At 33.7% G+C, this 21,610-nt stretch overlaps 2 protein-coding genes across 2 annotated transcripts in view; both read left to right on the forward strand.

The window, feature by feature from the left end:
• The first annotated feature begins 2,977 nt into the window (after positions 1 to 2,977).
• On the forward strand, positions 2,978 to 3,658 carry LOC136977954 (uncharacterized). Its single transcript, XM_067273568.1, has one exon. The coding sequence runs from the start codon at positions 2,978 to 2,980 to the stop codon at positions 3,656 to 3,658; it is 681 nt and encodes a 226-aa protein (XP_067129669.1).
• Positions 3,659 to 6,140: 2,482 nt separating this feature from the next.
• LOC136978029 (transmembrane 7 superfamily member 3-like) overlaps positions 6,141 to 21,610 on the forward strand; it is a 30,448-nt gene continuing 14,978 nt past the window's right edge. Inside the window, exons 1-4 of the mRNA XM_067273673.1 lie at positions 6,141 to 6,274; positions 6,374 to 6,564; positions 14,971 to 15,291; positions 15,738 to 16,015. Of these exons, the coding sequence (XP_067129774.1) occupies positions 6,507 to 6,564; positions 14,971 to 15,291; positions 15,738 to 16,015 (657 nt within the window). The 5' untranslated portion in view covers positions 6,141 to 6,274; positions 6,374 to 6,506. The remainder of the gene's footprint in view (positions 6,275 to 6,373; positions 6,565 to 14,970; positions 15,292 to 15,737; positions 16,016 to 21,610) is intronic.

Genomic DNA, 21,610 nt, shown 5'->3' on the forward strand with positions numbered 1-21,610 from the left:
TAGTCTACTCATGATTCGCATAATCGGGCGAGGGCGGCCGAATATATAGCAGGCAAGCGGCTAACAGCCCACAACCGGTCCGGGATATAAAATTGGACGCTTTACGCGTGTGTCGCTTCTACCAGCTAAACCGGGTGAGGTTGGTGCTCTGTAAACCGCATTTGCCAATGTCTGTATAATCTGGCTGATTGGAAACAACTGGTTTCGACATTCCTTCCGCCACCGAATTATTCGAATATACAATAGCAATCTTATCGTTTTTTTCACATGTAGTATAGAAATTTGTAAAAGATACATAATGCAGTTATAATAAAATATTAATTTTAATTAATGCAAAGTACGTTAAAATATGAAAATTTATATTTTATAAAATACAAGGGAAGGTCATTGGAAGGTGGAATCGGCGCTTCCATCGCTTCCAATGACGGCACGCCACTGCAATTTAATTGTAGTCCAATAAATTTGATAATCAATGACACGAATTCAAGAATGGGTCGCTGGCTCTTATTCGACATTAACCCTAACCTCGGTTTAGCTAGATATTTGCTAGTGAAAAAGAGTGCGTGCCGTGACGTTTGATGATAGGGAAGCTGTGTTTCTGGAAGAAGCCGACTTCCAGGGGCAATCAGTTAATTGCGCTTCAGTAATGATCTAGGGTCCATTCGTACGTGCGTGGTGGAATTGCCGAAGATTATATCAATCTCCGTTCTTTCCTTCGTCCATTTGATTGGTCACTCTCCCTCAATCACGCTTCCCGAGTGGTGGTCCCTGGTTACTAAGCGTAACGAGACTCTTACCTGGAGCCGGAGAAAAGTTAAAATAGAAGATTAATTCGATCTTCCACCGATCGTAGGACGATTTCCTTTCGCGGTTTATAGTTTCTGCCTGGCAGTTTGATATAAACAATGAGTGTCCGACTACAAACGTTTTTTACCTATTGACCTCACCATCGTGAGTGGAACAATGCTGAGACTGACCTCGCAGTGAGAGACTATCGATGCAGAAAGCTGTAGTGACCACCGCTTCATCTCTTTTGAGGTGGGGTGTGGCTTACCCCAATGGCCGAGTAGGCGCTACGAGCTGACTGAAGGAAACCGCCATCAATTTAGCAAATGCCTCGTCGAAAAGACGGCCGATATCATCAATTGTGTCTCTGCGGTAGAGAGTGTCGAGGATCTGGAGGAAGTTGTGGCCGAACTCACCCACGCAGTCAGAGGAGCGGGAGACCGCACACTCACGCAGAGAAGGCCCAACGACCACCAGTCAGTTCCCTGGTGGACCCAGGAGCTGAGTGTCCTGAGGAAGCGCACGAAGGCGCTCCGGCGACGCTTTCAACGCTGTAGGGACGATGACCTTCGGGCTACCAGGAAACTGGAGTTCCAGAGGGCCAATGCTGAGTACAAGTATAAGTTAAACAATGCTAAGAAAACCTCATGGCTCAGATTCTGTCAGGAAATCAGTGACGAGAACCCGTTCTGTCTACCCTACAAGCTAGTGGTGGGCAAACTCAAACGTAGTACGGTCTCGGGGCCCATTTAAAAACCTGATGGAACCCTAACCTCCACACAGGAAGAGTCGATAGAGGTACTGCTCCGCTCGCACTTTCCGTGCGATGAGCGGTCCGAGGACACTGAAGAACAGAGGCGGCTTCGCGGCGATGCGGAGTTGCCCTTCTTGAGGCTATGATGCCAGAGCCGGTGACTGACTCTGAGGTGGCCCACACCATCGGCAACCTAAGGAAAGGGAAAGCACCTGGCGATGACGGAATCACGGCCGAAATGGTACAAGTTCTGCAATATGAACGTCCTGGCTTGCTCCATGTACTGTACCAGAAGTGTCTGCTCCTGGGTCATTTCCCAGTGCAGTGGAAGCGGGCGCGTCTTGTGTTTATTCACAAGAGTAGGCGCCCGAAGAACGAACCTAGGTCCTACAGACCGATTAGCCTGTTGCCAGTCCTGGGGAAAGTTCTTGACAGAATCCTCAGTGACAGAGTATTTTTCCATCTAAAGCGGAGAGGGATGTTGCATCCACAACAATATGGATTCCGCCCAGACACGTCGACCTGCCGCGCATTACACCGAGCGATTGATCTGGTTCGCCAGAATCGCTTGAAGGGTCTCCACACGTCGCTCGTTTCGATGGACGTTGAGGAGGCATTCGACAACGTCTGGTAGCCATCCATCGTGGGTGAACTGCAGAAGGCGAACCTGCCGACCACCCTCGTTGCACTTACCAGGAGTTTCCTGAGTAACCGCTGTGTTGTATACGAGACACCGAGCAATAGGTATGAGAGGATACTGGAAAGGGGCTGTCCGCAGGGGACCCCTACTATCGAACGTTCTAACAGACACGGCGCTGCGACTAGTCCTACCAGACGGGGATCGAATCCGAACGGGTCGAACAATCCCCAGGAATTTTTCGGGGGTGGTCCGTTCGGATATGTCGGCCCCGTCCCTCACCACCCGGTCGCCCCATTGTGGGCCTGGCCGAACCCATAATGGGCCTACTAAAAGAGGCCCTCTTAGTGCCCACAGGGCGGAAAGAGTTAAAAAAAAAAAAAAAAAAAAAAAAAGTCCTACCAGACGAAGTCCAGCTGCAAGCATATGCTGACGATCTGTTGTTAGTAGTTGCTGGCTACAGCCGAAGCGGGATGGAGACTGGCGGCAACGAAGTCATAGAACGACTCGTTCGCTGGGGAGAGCTGCACAAGCTATCCTTCAGCCCCACAAAGTCGGAGGTGCTGACGGTGGCCCGGACTGGTGTGTTGGTTCGCCGACCAATATACCGGATTCGGGGCAACCCCATCAGAAGAGTAAACGAGCTAAAGTACCTTGGTGTTATCATCGACCAGACACTATGTTGGACGCCACATCTGAGGAGTGTTCGAGAAAGAACAAACCTCACGATAACGGCACTATCGAGACTAGCTAGACAAGACTACGGGCTAAGCGGAGAAGCGCTTCGATCCATCTATAAGATGAGTGTAGAGCATGTTATCTGCTATGCCTGTGGGGTGTGGTGGAATGATTCTGCCAACGTCAAACAGAGCAGGACGCTGCTAACGATCCAGAGACCCGCTGCCCTGCGGATCACTAGGGCGTACAGAACTGCGTCTACGGAGGCGGCCCTGGTCTTGGCCGGGCTGCTCCCGTTGCCTTTGGTGGTTAGCCAAGAGGCAGCCTTCTACAGGACAACTGTGGAGGGCATTGAGGCAAATCATTGTAATCAGATGTACCCGGTCAGACTTAGACCTCAGACAGACGTGCTAAAGATCCATCCGGCCTATCGGATTGGACTCGACTGGGATGTCAGTGAACCGACACATATCGGCGTTGAAATATGCACCGATGGCTCAAAGGACGGTAACTTAGTAGGAGCTGCGTACTGCGTCTTCTCTGACGGAGTAGAAGTGCACTGTCAGTCAGTCAGACTGAACGAGGAAGCGCCCGTGTTCCAGGCGGAACTGGTGGCCCTGGCGGGGGAGTCCCAGTGGGTCTTAGAACATCCAGGCCCAGAGCCGGTCACGGTTTACTCGGACAGCCAGTCATCGCTTCAGGCTTTAAGCGACGGATACCACAGAGACGAGTTGGTACAGGAGATCAGAGGTAGGGTACTGAGGGCGAGGCACGAACGACACGTTACTTTGAAATGGGTCTGAGGCCACATCGGGATCCTGGGTAACGAGCGTGCCGACCAACTGGCCAAGGCGGGGGCCAGGGGCTCATTTGTAACGAGGACGGTGGAACCCTCGACAACATACATAAAAGGTACTCTACTGCAGCGATCGATGAAACACTAGCAAGAGAGCTGGACTCAGAGTGCAGTAGGTAGGCCAACCTACGCCTTCGTGCCTGATGTTGGCCTTACTCCGGTAAGTTTGTGCTGGTACAAAACGCAAATACTGACCGGACACAGGAGGTTTCCCCACTTCAAGTCCAAATTCGGACAAGGAGATGGTAGCTGCTCCTCGCGGAGACGCGAGACACTACGTGCTTGACTGTCCTTTAACTGAGGACTTCCGCCTAGGGGCCGACCAGGTCAACTGGAGTATGCCCAGGGCCGGATTTACATAAGGGCATTTGGGGCCTGTGCCCAGGGCCCCACAAAATAGGGGCCCCACAAAACTAAAAAAATTATGTTTAAACATAATTTTTTTTTCTATTACCGCGACAGTCTAGTGTGGCCTAATCATGAGGGTCACAGGCAGAGAAAACCAAACCCGGGAAAAAAACCTATGAAACATCGGAAAATTTCGGGAAAAAAATTTCACATAGGTATTTTTCAGTTAAATTAAAATAATTAGTTTTACACAATAAAATATATGTATGTTTACAATAACCTTATTTTTAAATGAAATTTACAACTTCCTAGTTGAAATCTATTTGAAAGTGCAGTATTTTGTGTAAATTTTCTAAATCATCAAATTTGCTTACTCTTAAAGGAGGCCCCCCCACCGTATTTGTGCCCAGGGCCCCCTGATTGTTAAATCTGGCACTGAGTATGCCCCCTGAACAAGTGCTTAGAATGCTAGCAGCTAGTAAAGGAAACCTAAAGAGACTAAAGGAATTGATGGTAAGGGTAATAGATCTACTTGATCTATAAGCTCAGTGGACGCACTGGGCAGGGTGCCTCCTTCTTGTAGGGAGGAGTAACCCGCTGTCCGATGTCTGAACGTTTAAAGTATGTGTTATGTGAGCTATATGACAGAGCAAAGTTAAAATGCAGTACAGGCTGCATATATACAAAAGTTATGCCAAAGTTAGTGCGTTGGGCCTAAGGGAAGGGATGGGAGCCCGAAAGATGTACCCGGTGGCCCAACTAAAAGATGTCCAAGATTACCTTATGGTACTAGACCAAGCCCATGATTAAGGCATAGTCTCTTCTAACCTTGTGGTGCCATTCGGCGGGGCATAGCAAGAGTTTGCTTTATGAGGTTGCGGACCACCCCCGAAAAATTCTTGGGGATTTTTCGACCCATCCGGATTCGATCCCGGGTCCCCCAGGGCGGCAGGCTGCTAACCTTGACCGCTCGGCCATCCGGCCAGCCTACAATGATTGACACACATTCGGAGGAAAGGCGATCCGGCTAGAACTTCCATATAAACCAGCGGTTCCCAACCTTTCTTTGACCAGGGACCACTTTGATTTCATTGTTGTTAGCAGGGACCAGGGCCGGATTATCGAATAGGCAAAGTAGATATGTCTAGGGCCCGTAATTTGGAGGGGCCCGGCTTTAGCACAGATTTCTCTGTTTCAAAACGAGTTAAAAATTATTTAAGAAATTACTTAGGACAGAAAAGACTGTATTTAACAATTCCTACTAAGCACCGCTCGACTAGCCATCGTTTAAAAAAAAAAAAAAAAAAAAAGTCAACAGCCGCCCGTGCGTCATAAGTAATGTACGCCACGAGATCTCTCGCACCATCTAGAAATATTCCTATGGCCACTTCTCGTGGTAGTACTGATGTATGGTTATTATTTATTTTCTAAATCTAAACTTATACATCGCGACATCGCATATTCGATATAGCGTTCAAGTTTCTCGAGTGCGAAGATATTACAATTCAATAGTGCTTTATAAAAGAGTTAAAAAGGGTGACACTACGGTGTGACTTGGGGTGACACCAGGATATCCGCACCGGGTGTCACCCATGCTAGCTACGCTAATGTCATATTATATAAGATTTGTTTAGAAGCAACTTATTTAAATGGGGCCCCAATTTAAATTTTGTCTAGGGCCCGCTAGAGGCTTAATCCGAGGCTGGCAGGGACCACAAGGTTTAAGAAAAATAAACTTTAATCAAAACTGTTAACATAAGTAATCGTTAAACGCAAGAGTAACATGCTTTAACAGTACTATTATAATAGAAAACATAACATTTTTAGTAAAAATTAAATTCAGTTTGTATCAATGGGGAATAATAATTTAAAACGAATAAAAGTTTTAAATCTTTCGCGGACCATATTTTAGCTCTTGCGGACCACTGGTTGGGAACCGCTGATGTAAACCAACGAAGAAAATTATTGACATCAAAGTTTATGATCAATCGAAATGAACCATAAATTATATTTCAAAGAGTAAATAAGAAAAATAATTCAGAAGAGACATTCAACAATAACAACTATTTTTCTCATATAAGTAGTCTTAAGGTACTGTACACGTGATTTGCAATTGACACATTTCCAGTCAATTCTCATTCGTTTTCATTCAATCGGAATGTCTCGTGACAAGAAACCTTGAATTTCTCGTGTTTACCAGTGAGTTTACATTCGTGTAAGATTACAGTATAACAATATTGATCCACGCGATTCTTTATGCGTGCGATTAACAAACATCTCAAAACTTAAACGGCATATTTATAGTTTTTATCAGTGCCCGATGTATTTAGATAGCCAACATTTATCGCCATTGGAAACTACAGTGAATCATGCGATGTGAATTTATCTCTCCCTTTAATTTTTATGTTTAATGCGTAAATTGACTTGTGCTCGAACCTTGGAATAAAATGAATTCAAATTTGCTACAGATTTTTTTTGGTTTATATTTATGTCATATTACTCATGGTAAGTTAATATAATGAATTACTTATACTAAAATTATATATAAATAATTAATTAATTAATCTTTTAAAAATGATTTTTATCTTGTTTTGGATTCATTTTACTTAATGTTTATCTTTATTTAAAGATTAAGATGTAGTAAAACTTAATAAAAGTGATTTTATGAAATTTATATAATTAAAATAATTTCTACTGTTTTTTTTATTTAAATTGATTATATCAATATTTTATAATTCTACAAAATTTATTTAGAATTATTTACTTTTTGTCTGAAAGCAACAAAAAAAAATAAATAATCAAAGCAAAAAGACCTTATGATCCACTATATAAATTTAACAGAACAACTAGCAAGTTATTTAAGAGAAATCAAATATTTTAAATCAACTTTAGTGAACATGATCCAAGAGATATTGATTGAATAACAAATTTAAACAATTCTTAAATTATATCTTGTTAGTGAGCATTAAAAAATAACTAAATGAGGCTACAGTACATAACTCTTTTATTAGGATGTGTACTCTACATTTAAATTATTTAATAAAATGATACTTAAATATTATTATTTATTTTCTAATCTATGTACAGAATAAAGTCTTATATTACTTGAGATTACCATTCCTACAATAACAAAATAAACAAGCAAACACTCCATATGTATAGTGATTCATATGCAGTCACAATACAAACAAAACCATAAAAGAGAAAAATTACAACACAAGAAAATAGTAATTAAAATTGAAACTAAAAAAATCTGTTTAAAAATTGGTTAAATGCATTTAAACTGAGGATAAACATTCAATTTGAGCAATAGACTAAATGACAACAGAGATTTTTAAAATGAGAGAAAATAAAAACAAAGATTCTTCTATTTGTCTGATCTAAAGAACTGAGCTATAAAAAAAATGACCACTGATAGCTAGACAAAATGCCTGTCATATTGTGAGTAACACTAGCAGGAATTCTCAATTTATGTAAAGTATGTCTTGGAAGTATTTGAAAAATAAAATATCAAAATATTCAATGTCTTTATTGTCATTGTAGTTACATGGAGCTTGTCTTTATTTAAAGTGGAAAAACCAAGTCTGCATCTGGAAACCTCACCAATATATGTGACTCTTAGATTAGAAAGTTTGTTATGGGTATGTAAATCTTGTTAAGGATATTGCTAACTTTTTGCTGAAGATAGGAAGCAGCAATGATCCAAACTGGCAGACAACAGTTGATAACTGAAAATTTTAAAAGAATAAAGCTCTGAAGATAGAGCAGTTGGATATGTGGCAAAAATGGCACTAGAATCAGGGCTGTATTTAGACGTCTTCATTTGGACATGGAGGCTGATTTTGCTAATTGATACTTAAGGCTGAAATGAAGTCAAACTTAAGTAAACAATCCTTTGCTTAACTTAACAAGTTAACTTAACTTATCCTTTACAAGTGTCTCTGTGTTCAAAGTAAATGATTATAAATTCAATGATTTTAACAACTTTGTACATACTTTAAAAAATATTGTTTATTGACAGTGTGAGTTTGCTATACAGCAGGGATGGTGAACCTATGGCACGCGTGCCCAAAGTGGCACGTAAGAGAAATCATCTGGCATGTAATGTATCATATGATTTCTGTCTTTTTCAATCATCCTTTCTGTTTATCTCCTGATCATTTTTTTTTTCAATCAGATTTTTTACATTTATTCGAATTAAAGCGTATTCGTTTAATTTTTTTAAATATCATTATTCGAAGTCTAAGACATTGGCACACATTAACATCTTTAAAGCTAAGTATGCTTACAATATGGCACACGGACTGAAAAAGGTTTGCCATCCCTGCTATACAGCATAATTTGCCAACATTGAAGGGCTAGATATCTCCCTCAAACTCCCAGTCAATCCTGACCATAATACTCCTTTCCTTATTATCAAACTTTTAAATATATTTTTTAATATATTTGCAAATATAATGACTAAATCATTTATCTCGTTAACATAATTATTGAATTTGCCATTAATATGAAAAGGGAAAAATACTACATTGTACGATATATGATCATATAAAATTCAGTGACTGTCCATTGTGAGAATCATAATGAATCTTACAATACAGCCATTCCTCACTTAACAATCTACCTATTTAAAGACAACTTGAACTTATGATCAGCTATCCAGCATGGAGAATCCCTTTCTTAATTTTAGTCTAGTTCCTGCAGTCAGTCAGAATTCACTATGTGAAGCATTTGCAATCTCCGAGACTTCTTATTGCATTTATAAATTTGTACTTTATTGTGCATCCTATTTGATATATTCAATGACTAAAATGTTAATCTGAATTCTGTTTTTTATGAATAAACTTTGTTTTCTTTTTTTTTTGTATGTTATTTTTGTAATTTTTATTGATTGTATTTTTATAATATTTAATGTTATAATATTTTTATATGTAAGGAATGCAAATTAAAACAAAGATATCAAGATGGAGTTTCTGTAGACCTTTTATTTATTTACAATAAATAAAAATTATTAAGCTCCTCATTTAATGATCAATTCTCTTAACAACCTAGTCATAGGAATGGAATGGAATGGAACTCAGTTGTTAAGTGAGGAGTGTCTGTATACAATCATTAATAATTAAATGATATTTAATTATATAAACAAATTTGTTTGATAAAAATTTGGAATTGAAATATTGGTCATTAAAGATGAAAGATAATGTTTATTTTTTGTTTGTGATTTAAGTTGGTGATTTAAATTAAATAATTTTCTGGTTGGAAATAGGTTGATTATTTTGTTATATATCTACTAGTTGAGTTAACTGCAATCAAGTTTTATTGTGTGTAGATCATGTTATAGGTTACAAAAAATATGAACATTTTATCTACTTTTTTACATAAAAATTTATAGATATTTTAAAATATAAATATGAAAATATATTTATTTTGGAATGTTGAGAGCATGATGCGATCATTTAAATACAAGTGAAATAATTTTAATTGAATTCAATAAACAGTCGGTCAATGATTTAGATCAGTGATTCTTAACAGGGGGGCTGCGGCTCCCTGGAAGTCCATAAGAAGTTTGCCGGGGGCTGCCAAATTATGCAAAATTTCCTTCAGAATATCATAAAAGGAAAATTGATGCATAACCAAATATTGTATTGAAAAGTGAAATAAGAAAGATAGTTTTCCTATTTAGTTTTTTTTATTTATTTTTTATTTCTTCCTACATACAACTTTGTTAGTACATAAGAAATAAATGCAAATATGCTACTTACACTGCAGTATTTACTTCTTTTATTCCAATGTAATTCTAAGAAACTATTAATGCTTGGAATTTTAAAAATAATTAGGAAAAATAGTAGGCTTTGAAAATTTAAATATTTTTGCAAAAGATATGCAAAATGTTTACGACAAGTTGTGGGTGTTTTAGTTTTAGTTTAGTTTTAGCATCGACTTTGGATCAAATAATAGTGCATTTCTTTCTTATATTGTGTTTAGTTTTAATTATTTATAATTAACCCATAAAAATGAGCCAAAAAACAAAGGAATGTTAGAAAAATTTTTTAATGTAAGTAATTGCAGACTGGGACCTTCAAAAAGAAAATATAGTGAAGAAAATACTAGTGAAAGTTCTGGTGATGATACAGTGAAAAATGCAATGGAAAAAACCACAAGTCCTAAAACTAATGGTATAAAATTAAGTAACATTAAAGTTAGAAAATATGATCATGATTATATCAAATATGGGTTCATAAGCATAGAAGTTCAAGGAATTACAAAACCACATGCATCATTTGGGGTGCAGCTTTCTCCAATGAAGCAATGAAACCAAATAAATTGTTGAGGCATTTAAATTCTAAGCATGAACAATATAAAAACAAAATGCAGGAGTTTTTATAAGAAAAAATGATGAATTAAAAAATAAAAAGACACTCATAAATGACAACTACTAAAAATAAAGAATTATTAAAAGCTTCATTTATTACAGTTCTTCACGTTGCTAAAGCAAAAAAATACAATTTACAATAGCCGAAGAATTATTAAAACCTGCCATGTTTAATATTTGTAAAGAACTATTTGAATCATTTTGTCAAACAAAATTATTTAAATAGATGATGAAATAATAAAGTTATGATTTACATTTATTATATAAAAAATAAAGCAATAATAAAAAAATCAATTTATTATAGATAATTTAACAAATAGAAATTATTATTAAAAAAATGGGGGTCACAAAAAAATTATGAAATATTTGGTGGGCCACGAGTATAAAAAGGTTAAGAACCACTGATTTAGATAACCTATAAGTTTAATTTTTCTATTTTATTGCTATTATTTAATAACTTTTTTTTAACACTAGAATTATATTAATATGATGAAACAAAAATCAAAATTTTTAAATTATATCTTGTTAGTGAGCATTAAAAAATAAACTTAATTTGAAACAGAGATCATAGGATGAATACATGTATATTGAAAAACTTAATGTAGATGCAGCACAAATAAAACAACCTTGACTTTACTCCAGCAATAAATATTTATATTTAAGTAATGTTTTCAAGATAATTTAAACTTCATCAGGTTCAAAAAAGAAGTTAAAATACATACAGGTGTTCTAATTACTTAAAAAAATTATTATTACAAAGTAAATTTAATTATAAACTGGATAAATAAAATAACACTAAAATATAATAAAGTATATGAAATGAGCAATTATTTATTGTGACATTGTCAGAAAGCTGGGCTGCAATTTTTAATCATATCTGTAATTTATTTAATTTAAAATATATGCTCTCCACCTCAAGTTAGTAGTGGCTTGCTTCCATACATCATACTTTTCCTTTAACAATAGAGTCGTGTCAGTTATCTATTAACTGCTTTCAGGGAAAAATTTTTGAATTGAAATAACATGACTTTCATCCCAACGAAAAAGTTTATATATTGGAACTTTCTGCCTCTAAGCTTTTCATATCTAGTCTCAACTTCCATCTATCTATAACTGTTCTCAAGATTAAGGAAGGACAGACGGATGACAGTGGGAATTTATAGGTCTACAATTTTTTCAAATTTCAGCCCAAAAAAATTATTTTCAGGTGTAACTATACTTTTAAAATATATTCCATTAATAAAATACTATTTACTACAACCTTTGTGTGCATTAAATTTTGTTTTAAACAAAAACTTCCAGGCATTGAAAATGTTGTTTTTACATTTTTTTTTTTTAATTTTATTTCTTTTTTGCTTTGTTAAATATTTTTTGTTGCACCTTGTAAATTTCTATAATTTCTAGTTTTGCTAATCTTGTATCTTTGACTTGTATGATAACTTTGGCTTCATCCTGCTGTATTGTATTTTCTTCCTAGGTTTCAAGTCATTATATCAAATAAATGTAAATCTATTTTGTATTATACATAATGTAACTTTTGTTTTGCTATGTTTATAATTTTTATTATGTCTTTTATATTTTGTTATTATTTTATTGGGGATCTTGTTTTATTTTTTGTTATCAGGGGGTTGGAATACAATCTTCTCCGATGTTTCCAATTGTACTAAATAAATAAATAAATTACTAGTTTTCTGAAGATCTAGACTAGGGTCCTCAGAAGCTTTATATTACGGTTTCTATTCCGGTCTTTTGCTTGTCCCGGGATTCCGGGATAAAAGTGAACTGTTTCCTGGAATCCTGGAAAATCCTGGGACAAAATTAATTATTTTTAAGATATACAAAATATCATGAAATCAAATGATATAATTATTTTTGTTTTTTAAAAGTAATTTAATACGTTCTGCGACCTCCAAAATCATATTAATAATGCTGTGTAAGATATATATTAAAAATTACCTTTGAATTGGGTAGAAATTTCACAAATAGAAAAAATTTATTAAAGCTTGCTGGAAACTGCATACAACAACAACAAAAATGCTTTTGAATTGAGTTGAAAATTAAGAAAAAAAAAAGAAAGAAAGATCGAACTTCTAACTTAGAAGATAATTTTTGTTTTTGTTTTTTTAAAATAAAATATAATACAAAATATTGTAAATTTTTATAAGATTTTAAAAAGCAAAGATGGTCAATACTCCGATCACTCAATCTAATTTTTATTTTAGTAATGAAAAGTCTCGCTACCAAGAATGCCTTTTCCGATTCAATTGATGTGATTGGAATCATGTTTAATGCATTTAAGAGAAGACAGATGTTATGGTTTTTCACTTGTAGCCTGGAAGATTTCTAGTTCATTTTCGAGATTATAGTACTTCTTTTGTTCTCTAGTATTTTTGATTTGTCTACCTCGACTGCTTTAATTAATAGAAACATCATAGCCCAATAATTCGACAGTTCGTTTGTCTTTAATAATCAGATTATGAAGAAAAACTTCATACTTGCTGACTTCGTACTCGTTTCTATCCTTGTTCAATTTGCACAACTTGGCGTTACGCAGTCATTAAAGCTACTGGGCATGGTTAAAAATTAAGACAGCATAAGCACAATTATTCCAGATATTACTGGTAAAGAATTTTGAGAGTCCTGCCACAAATAAGCTACATATTGATTATTGACTATTTGTGACGTGCCATAATGAGCAAAAATTAAAAAAAAAAAAAAAGTGATAAGTAGGTTTAAACTTAATAAATACAAATGTATTCTGACAGTTTATGAGTTAATTATACTTTCTATTTGCAAAATTTCCTCAACCTTAACATAAAATAAGAAAAAAGTGAATTTTTAAGAAATTTGCGGGATTTCCTGGGATATTTCCCAGGTTAAAAAAACAACCGGGATCCCAGAATCCCGTTTGAAAAACCCTACTTTATATCATTTCTTTAGGAAGTCTCTTTTTTCCCTCTTAATTTTCCTCTATAAATATTAAACAGAGAATCTTGTATTTTGTATTGTAAATGATATATCATTATTAAATTAAATGACTTAAAACTTTCACTCAAACTTTAAAGTAGTCCTTATACCATATTTAATTTTTATTGTTTTGTGATCCTTCAGTTTAGTGTCACATTAAATCAAGGTTTCCAGATTTCAAATTAGGTCTCATGGGACAAAAATGAGAGAGATTGCGGCAATTTTTCTCAAGAAAATTATTTCACAATTAATGATTTTGACATATCATTTTTAATAACTAAATTCATTTTGGCCATTTAAAAATGTATCTAATAAAAAAAAAAACAACAAAAATAATTGAGATAAACTTTTATTTATACTATTTGTCCTAAAAATTATTCAATATTTATCACTTGATTTCACTTCATTAAAAATGACTAAATCTTGATTTTTAAAAAAATTGGAATTCAGAACAATATTTTTAGAAATTTTTTAGAATCAACATATTTCTATCTTTACGCTGAGCACTCATCATTAGACTAAAAATTGCACCAGACAGCACTGACATTGTTGATCACACTATTTACACAGATGCCTACATCTAAAAATCCCTGAGCAGCTGGAAGGATTCCTTGAGATCTAACGTATCCCATGACCATTAGTGGGCAACTCTCCCGCCAATGTCTGAAATTCATACTTATTAGGAAAGAAATACATTTCATAACAGCATCCATCTCTTTTTATGGCATTATTTTATCATTTTACAATCAAAATCTGTTAATTTTTTACCTGCAGGACATTGAAATGTTTATCCGAGATGTGGGACAAATCACTTTTGTGTGGGACTGTTCCTTGCATTATGGGGCATCTGGCATCCCTGCATTAAATATAATGCAATTTAAAAGACAAACAAATGATGGTGCTGAATTATATCTGTTCTTATATTACAAATACTTTAACAATAGTAATAGCTTAAAAATTAAAAAGTTTTAAAATTAAAAGTTGTAATCCAAGTCTTCTGGTGCAGTGATTCTCAAAGTGGGGGTCGTGAAAAATATTTGGGGGGTCACTGAAAAATTGATTCTAGATCAATTTTTTTCAAATATTTTATAAATTTACTATGGATTCATGTTTAGAAATAATAGAAATAAAAACTATATAAAATAATTTTTACTTAAATAAATTGCACATATAAATAATAAAAAGAATATAAATATTTAAATACGAGCCTAACCCCCACCCTCCGGGATGTTTTTTGACACATACTCATTCTTTGGGGTCCTTTGAAATTTTTAAGTGCAGAAGGGGAGTCGCGGTCCAAAAAGTTTGAGAAACACTGTTCTAGTGCATAGATTATTTTCATAAGATTAATATAAATTTAGATTTATATAAATCTTATAATTAAATATTTTGATTTATAAATTAAGTATGAAGATTTGCATTTAATACGATACTATTTAATTTAAATTATTAATTACTTTTATAATCAACAATTATTTTTGTTTGTATTAATAAAAATCTTAATTGTAAAATTCATATATTTCATGTAAATGTAAGTTTGTAATTTGCATGTTATTTTATTTTAATTTTAGCAAATCCAGAAGTGTTTTTTCCTATAAAACCACTTACATTTAAGACATTGAATCTGAATGCTAATGAGACTCTAGAAGTAGAAGTTAGAAATGTTGATATTATATATCATTATATACAAATTGGAGTTCATTCCCAGAAAGAAAAAGTCACTATTTCTGAAACCATGTCAGCAGATTTGATTGGAACATACGTAACTGGCAATAATGTTGGTCTTATTATATTACTGAAAGAGAACCAAATATCTGGTTCTGTTTGGATTATTAATAATTATGACACTGATATTACTGTACTTTTAACAATTATACTTAAAAAACCTGAAGGTAAGAATAAATTGATACCATAATTATTTTTATATTTTAAAAATGATTACTGGTAATATGTTCAAATCATCACATATTATTAATGAAATATACTTAGAAGTTTATATATTTTTTTTATTGTATAATCTTAATATTTCATCTTTATCATTAAAAGCATTCGTAAATTATTTTTCTTATGCTTTTCTTAAACAATTGCTCTATATGAAAAATACAGTATTTCATAAACAATTATGTAAGAGCAAGATATACTGATTGGTTATTCTTTAAGAGGTTTCAAATGAAATGAAATGATATTTCTTTATATTTATAATACGGCTTCTAAATAAATGCCAGAAATAGTGTGTGATGATTTTAACAGAGTTAGTAGCAAGAAATTTTTATTACAATATTTTAAAATTATTTTAATTTGTTTGATTCAATAATATATTCTATTTTTATATTAATAGCACCAATTCCAGGAGGATGTAATTTAGAATTTCCAATAGAAATTTCTCCATTTCTTAAAATTCTGTTTGGAAGAGCAATTACACATTTAGAATATCAACATGCTAACGTTGGATATAAAAGAAATCAGCATGCTCCTCCTTGTTCTATTACTGCAAGAGAATTTTCTTATGATGTGTATATATATTTTCTGGATGAAAATGATTTTAGTGAAGAAAGTTATTTCAAAGCCCTTGTTTCAATGACAGACTTAAATAATATTTATTCTGTGGCAAAAAAGGTACAATATAAATAAAAAAAATTCATTTAATTTTAGAAAAAATGTAATTCATATATTTTACAGTTTAAGTAAAACATAAGTAAAATTAATAGAAAGTTTTAATAGAATATTGTGTATTAAACATTAGTAATTATTTCAAGAATTAAAGAATTGATAATTTTTTATTTTAATATTAAAAATTAAATTATTATAAATATAGAATTTAACTTTGATTTATAGAATAGCATAATGTCAAAATTTAAAATTTTGAATGAAATGGTAAAATCCATTTTATCATTAGCTTAAAAATGAAAGTATTATTATTTAATTCTTGATACAATGAATAGTTATAAAACATGAATCATAAATCTAATAAACAGCTGGCAGTTTAGCTGTAGTCAGCTTTGAAATCTTTCTGTATGTAATAAGTATTTTGTTATATTGATAACTTCTGTTATTCATTTTTATTATTATTATTGGTCATATTAATTTATTTAATCTTAAAAAATTATGTATAAACATTTTATTTAAATATTTATTTTATTATATATGTATTTAAAAAATTCAGATGATGTACCAAATCTATTACAGAAGTTAATGTCAAAATACTTCCTCACTAAGAAAACTGGAAAACGTGAGAATGTAATAGTTAGAGACACTTATATTTCATGTGAAGTGAGGGAATTTATTCATTTTCTGGAAATTTGTTCTGAATTAGAATGTCTCTGAACAGTGCTATCAAAGAATTCCATTATTCATTTTTTTAGAAATTGCTATTCAAACATTAACTTTTTCAGTAAACACAGGCTGTTTATAAAGTGTATACAGATTCACTATAATCATGAGTTTTGTGAATTTGCATATCCTTGATGGAACCATGCCTCATTTGTGAAAAAGCAGTCATCCATCACCTTTGATTTCATGTTCTGCTATGAAGTTTAGAAACCATTGATAGTGTCACATTCTTTTAGTTGGATTGGAAGTTTACAATTTGTGAATGATCTGTACTTTGTAAGTTAAGTACCATATTGTCTTTTGACTGCTTTACAGACACTTTCTACTATGAGTTCTGTTTCCTTGTGACATTTTTTGTACTAACTTTGGTGGGCTTGCCAGCATTTTATGAATAGTCTTGTTTTTCATCTGTCAGCATAATAGGTTTATCACTTCTTGGTGTGGTTACTGTGTAACCAGTGCTCCTAAATTTGCTTATTATATCCCACACAGTGTCACAATGTGGGGAAGTGTTCTAAATCTTATTTTGCATGTTATTTAAGATTTTTTAATATTTACCACAGGTGTACCAGAAGGACTGTTTTAATAGTAGATTATCACTTATGAAACACACCCAACGAACCTTTGTGTCCAGTAACATTTAAACCTCATGAAGCAAACATTTTCAGCCTCACTTGAGGTCTGCTTCAGGTTAAATTGAGAAGGAATTCCAAACTTAGAATGCCTTGTATCAAACCATTTCAAATGTTAAATTTTAAAATAAAATTGGAACATGGTTATTAACCATATTTATCGGTTGCAAAAGCGTGCCATCTGTGTAAATACATATGGTGTCCCATGTAAGCCTGTTAATTGCGGGACTGGTGTAACCGTAAATAATACACACTCATGGAGCATCAGCAACCTCTTGTTTCTCGCATACTTAGCGCCAGGCATACAATAATGCATTGCTGTCCTTAAAGTTGATACATCTACCTGCCAGGCTGTCCTTGTAAATTTCAAGGGCCTTAAGGGCCCTGATATAATCTGTGTGAAAGGCCTTTTATATCAGCTTGGCGTTGGACAGGTCTGCATGAACTTCTGGGTCAGTGGCATAGGTGGATAGGGCAGTGGTGTAACATGCATGGTTTATATTGTATTTGTACTCATGGACTCTCTGTTGGATGGAACATTTGGTGGAGCCAATGTACACTAAGTCTTGCCTAAACCTGTCGTCCCTCACCAGGACACTGTACACACCAGGAGTCTTAAGATTATCAGACTTGTCTTTTGCTTTTTTGCATTGAGTACTAATGTAAATATAAAGGGGGACCTTTTGTAGGCCAATTTGGTGTCTGTTTTGGCCGCAATTTCTTTATACAAGGCATGTAGTTATTGGTTGTACTCAACTGTAGTGCGTCTGGTTCTGGGGTCCTATATATATGTTATTGTGCAATGTGAAAGACAAGTCAGATGATCTCAGGGCTCTGGGTGTGTACAGTGTCCTGGTGAGGGACAACAGGTTTAGGCAAGACTTTGTGTACGTCAGCTCCACCAAATGTTCCATCCAACAGAGTCCGTGAGCACAAATACGACATAGACCATGCACGTTACACCACTGACCCCAGAAGTTCACACAGACCTATCCAACACCAAGCTGATAAAAAGGGCCTTTCACACAGATCACATCAGAACCCTCAAGGCCTTTGAAATATACAAGGACAGCAACACATTATTGTATGCCTGGTGCTAAATATGTGAGAAACAAGAGGTTGCTGGTGCTCTGTGAGTGCATATTATTTACAGTTACACCAGTCCTGCAATTAATAGGCTTGCATGGCACACCTTATGTATTTATGTTCGTTTCATGTGGTTCATATAATAATCCAACGATTGCCTAAATATTCGGGCTGTAATATGGCTATAATCAAATAAGTAATACAAATAAATTTGGTACTAGAGGTAAGCATTAGGCACCATCTCTTATCTAAATTAATAATTATAATGTTAATAATTTAATAAATAATTTAGAACCTTGTATTAATTATTTGATTATAGCCATATTACAGCCCGAATATTTAGGCGATGGTTGGATTATTATATTAACTCATTGGGCTTTGAGATGTGTTTTATATGTATGTATGTATATATATATATATATATCATGAAGTTTAAACATTACCGGACATAAAGGTTTGTCAAGTGTGTTTATTAACACCAGTAATTATATTGGAGGATATTGTTATCACTTATTAGCTTTAACAACAATAGTACTTGGTTTTCATTATTAATTTTGTATTTATTTACATTTTTTATATATTTACAGTTGGATTATAACAGTATAGCAAATTTTCAATTTAACAAACTATTTGGAAAAAGGGCTTGATTTAAGAATTCCATTAAATCCAAATACAGAAAGTCCTTGATTTTAGAGCAATTCAGAGGAAAATACTTTTATAATTTTTAATTGCTTTTCATAAGCAAAATTTTCATTTTTATACATTTGCTTTCTGTCTGTTTCAGTAACATTTAAATCATATATGAAAATTTTCATACAAGTTTTTGTTTATTGTATGGTTTTAGCATTTTAGTATTTTATGCATTTGTAACATTGGAACATTTGTTGTAGTGACTATGTTAACAATGAATTTTATAATTTTTCTGTTTAGTTCTCTAGAAACAGAACTTTTTTATAAAATGAAGCTTTATTACTTGATATTTGAACATTAGATATTTGTACATATTTTTAGAAATACGCTACACCTTCAAATACAGATAATAGCACTACACCTGTACTGTTTGTTTATTAAGTTATGGCAATGCAACACTTAGGCAATCTACCTAGAGGGATGCCTTCCAGGAGGTCTTTTAAGGGAAACTGGCCCCTATTAAGCATTACAGATGTGGAGAAAACCCAGAAAACTCCACATGGCCAGTGTAGTTCTCTACAGTGTAGTATCGAGGACCAACGAATTGTTCTCGATGTATAAAAATGGCAAGTGTGTAAAGGATCTTACAAATTTAAGCACACGACGAATTTTCAATAATTATATAATCTTTATAAAACTTAGGATCACAATATCTACGGTTATACAATTACGTTTTTTCTGTTTCGCGACATAATTAGGTGGATCAAATCTTACAACAAGCATATACCCGACAAGTAGAAACGAATCTAGAACTATGCGTAAAAAGATATATACAATAGATACAAACGACGTTAATCTACAAGGTACTCCTCGATGAATTCCTCCGACAAGTCCAATGGTCTTTCAGTCCAGTCGGTGATCCGGTCAGCGAAAAAAAAGATGGGTCCACACATGGAGCGTCGCCATTTATATTTCCCGCCATCCGGGTTACAGCTACGTCACGTGGTAAGCACCGACCAATCCTAACTGCACTTACAGGCACCCGGCAAAAGGGTGGTATGACAACGCGAAAACAATTAACACACGCGACGACATCTAGACTTCCGATACGGAAAACGGAACTCCTATATTATATATATATATATATATATATATGTACTGTACATATAACTACCATAGTGATTTATCACTACACCAGCCTGTCCAAGCAAGGTGTGAACCCACAACCAAACTTCCAATGTTCAGGATACGAAGACCACTTGGCCACCTGTACTGTATTTTCAAATAACAATGCCTATATGTACAGTACATGAAAGCTGCAAATTTTGCTATATGTATTAGAGTAAATCAAATAACTTTGAAATTCGTTTAATTAAAGAGGAAATGCTAACTTGGGAACTGTAGAATTTTGTTCATTAAATTTGAAGTCCATTGAGAATTTAGTATAATATTAATACTACTGTTATTTATTATGGCTTTTCATGAATTTTTACAGAAATTAAATCTGAAATTAGCTTCTTAGTGTTATTTATATTATTTTGTAATGGAAGTGGGAATTATAAAATGATATAAGATCTTATTCAGGGATTAAGTATGAATCAGGAAAAATTGATTTTTCTGTTTTCAGAGAGATTTTTTTGTTTTGACGGGGCTCTGTCATAGCATTTCTATTCTGGAATATTAAAGAATCTAGGATTAATGAACTCTTTTGTGATTATTCTAAAAAATTCTGGTGCATTTGATTGGTTTAATTAAATTTAATTTAAAGCAATATTACGTTCTTTATAAATGATTATCTTCTCATTAATTCTTAATCAGAATTATGTTAGTGATAACACAGCTTCAATTGCCATATATAATTGAAGGTGTGTTGTTGCAATGTATTGGGTGTAGTTAAGATGTTTATATTTATGTTAGTGAATTCGACAAGGACAAACTACAAAAATAGAAAACAAACCAAAAATCATAACTACAATGATAAAGATAAATTTTAAAAAAATGAAGACTGTGAATTATGTACTGTAATGGATTGCACAGCCGATTAATGTTCTTGTTTGCAATGTGTTGGAAGTACTATTTATACAATGTAAAAGGCCTGAAGGTAACAAGCAACAATGGTAACCTTTTTAACAATCAAACAACAAAATAAGCAGTTATGTCAACCTAAAAAACGTTGACAATATAAGGGATGCTGACAAGGAAACAGAAAATTTAACTTTTTATTGAAATAACTGATATGTTTGAAATGAGACAAGGATAATTATTGTAACTATTTGTCTTTAAATGACATTTAATTAAAATAATATATCTAGAAAAATTATATATATATATAATTTTAATTAACTACCATTTAGAGACAAATACAATAGTTTCTTTAAATTAAAAATCATATATAAAAATTATTTTAATTTATTAATGTTACTCGGAAATTGTTACAATTATTATTCTTGTCTCTAAATGGTAGTTAATTTAATAAAAAGTTAAATTTTCTGTCTCCTTATTGTCATCCCTTACATTGTCAATGTTTTTTGGG

Source organism: Centruroides vittatus, unplaced genomic scaffold (genome assembly GCF_030686945.1).
Source record: "Centruroides vittatus isolate TY-2023 unplaced genomic scaffold, ASM3068694v2 contig_484, whole genome shotgun sequence".
In the NCBI taxonomy this organism is placed as follows: domain Eukaryota; kingdom Metazoa; phylum Arthropoda; class Arachnida; order Scorpiones; family Buthidae; genus Centruroides; species Centruroides vittatus.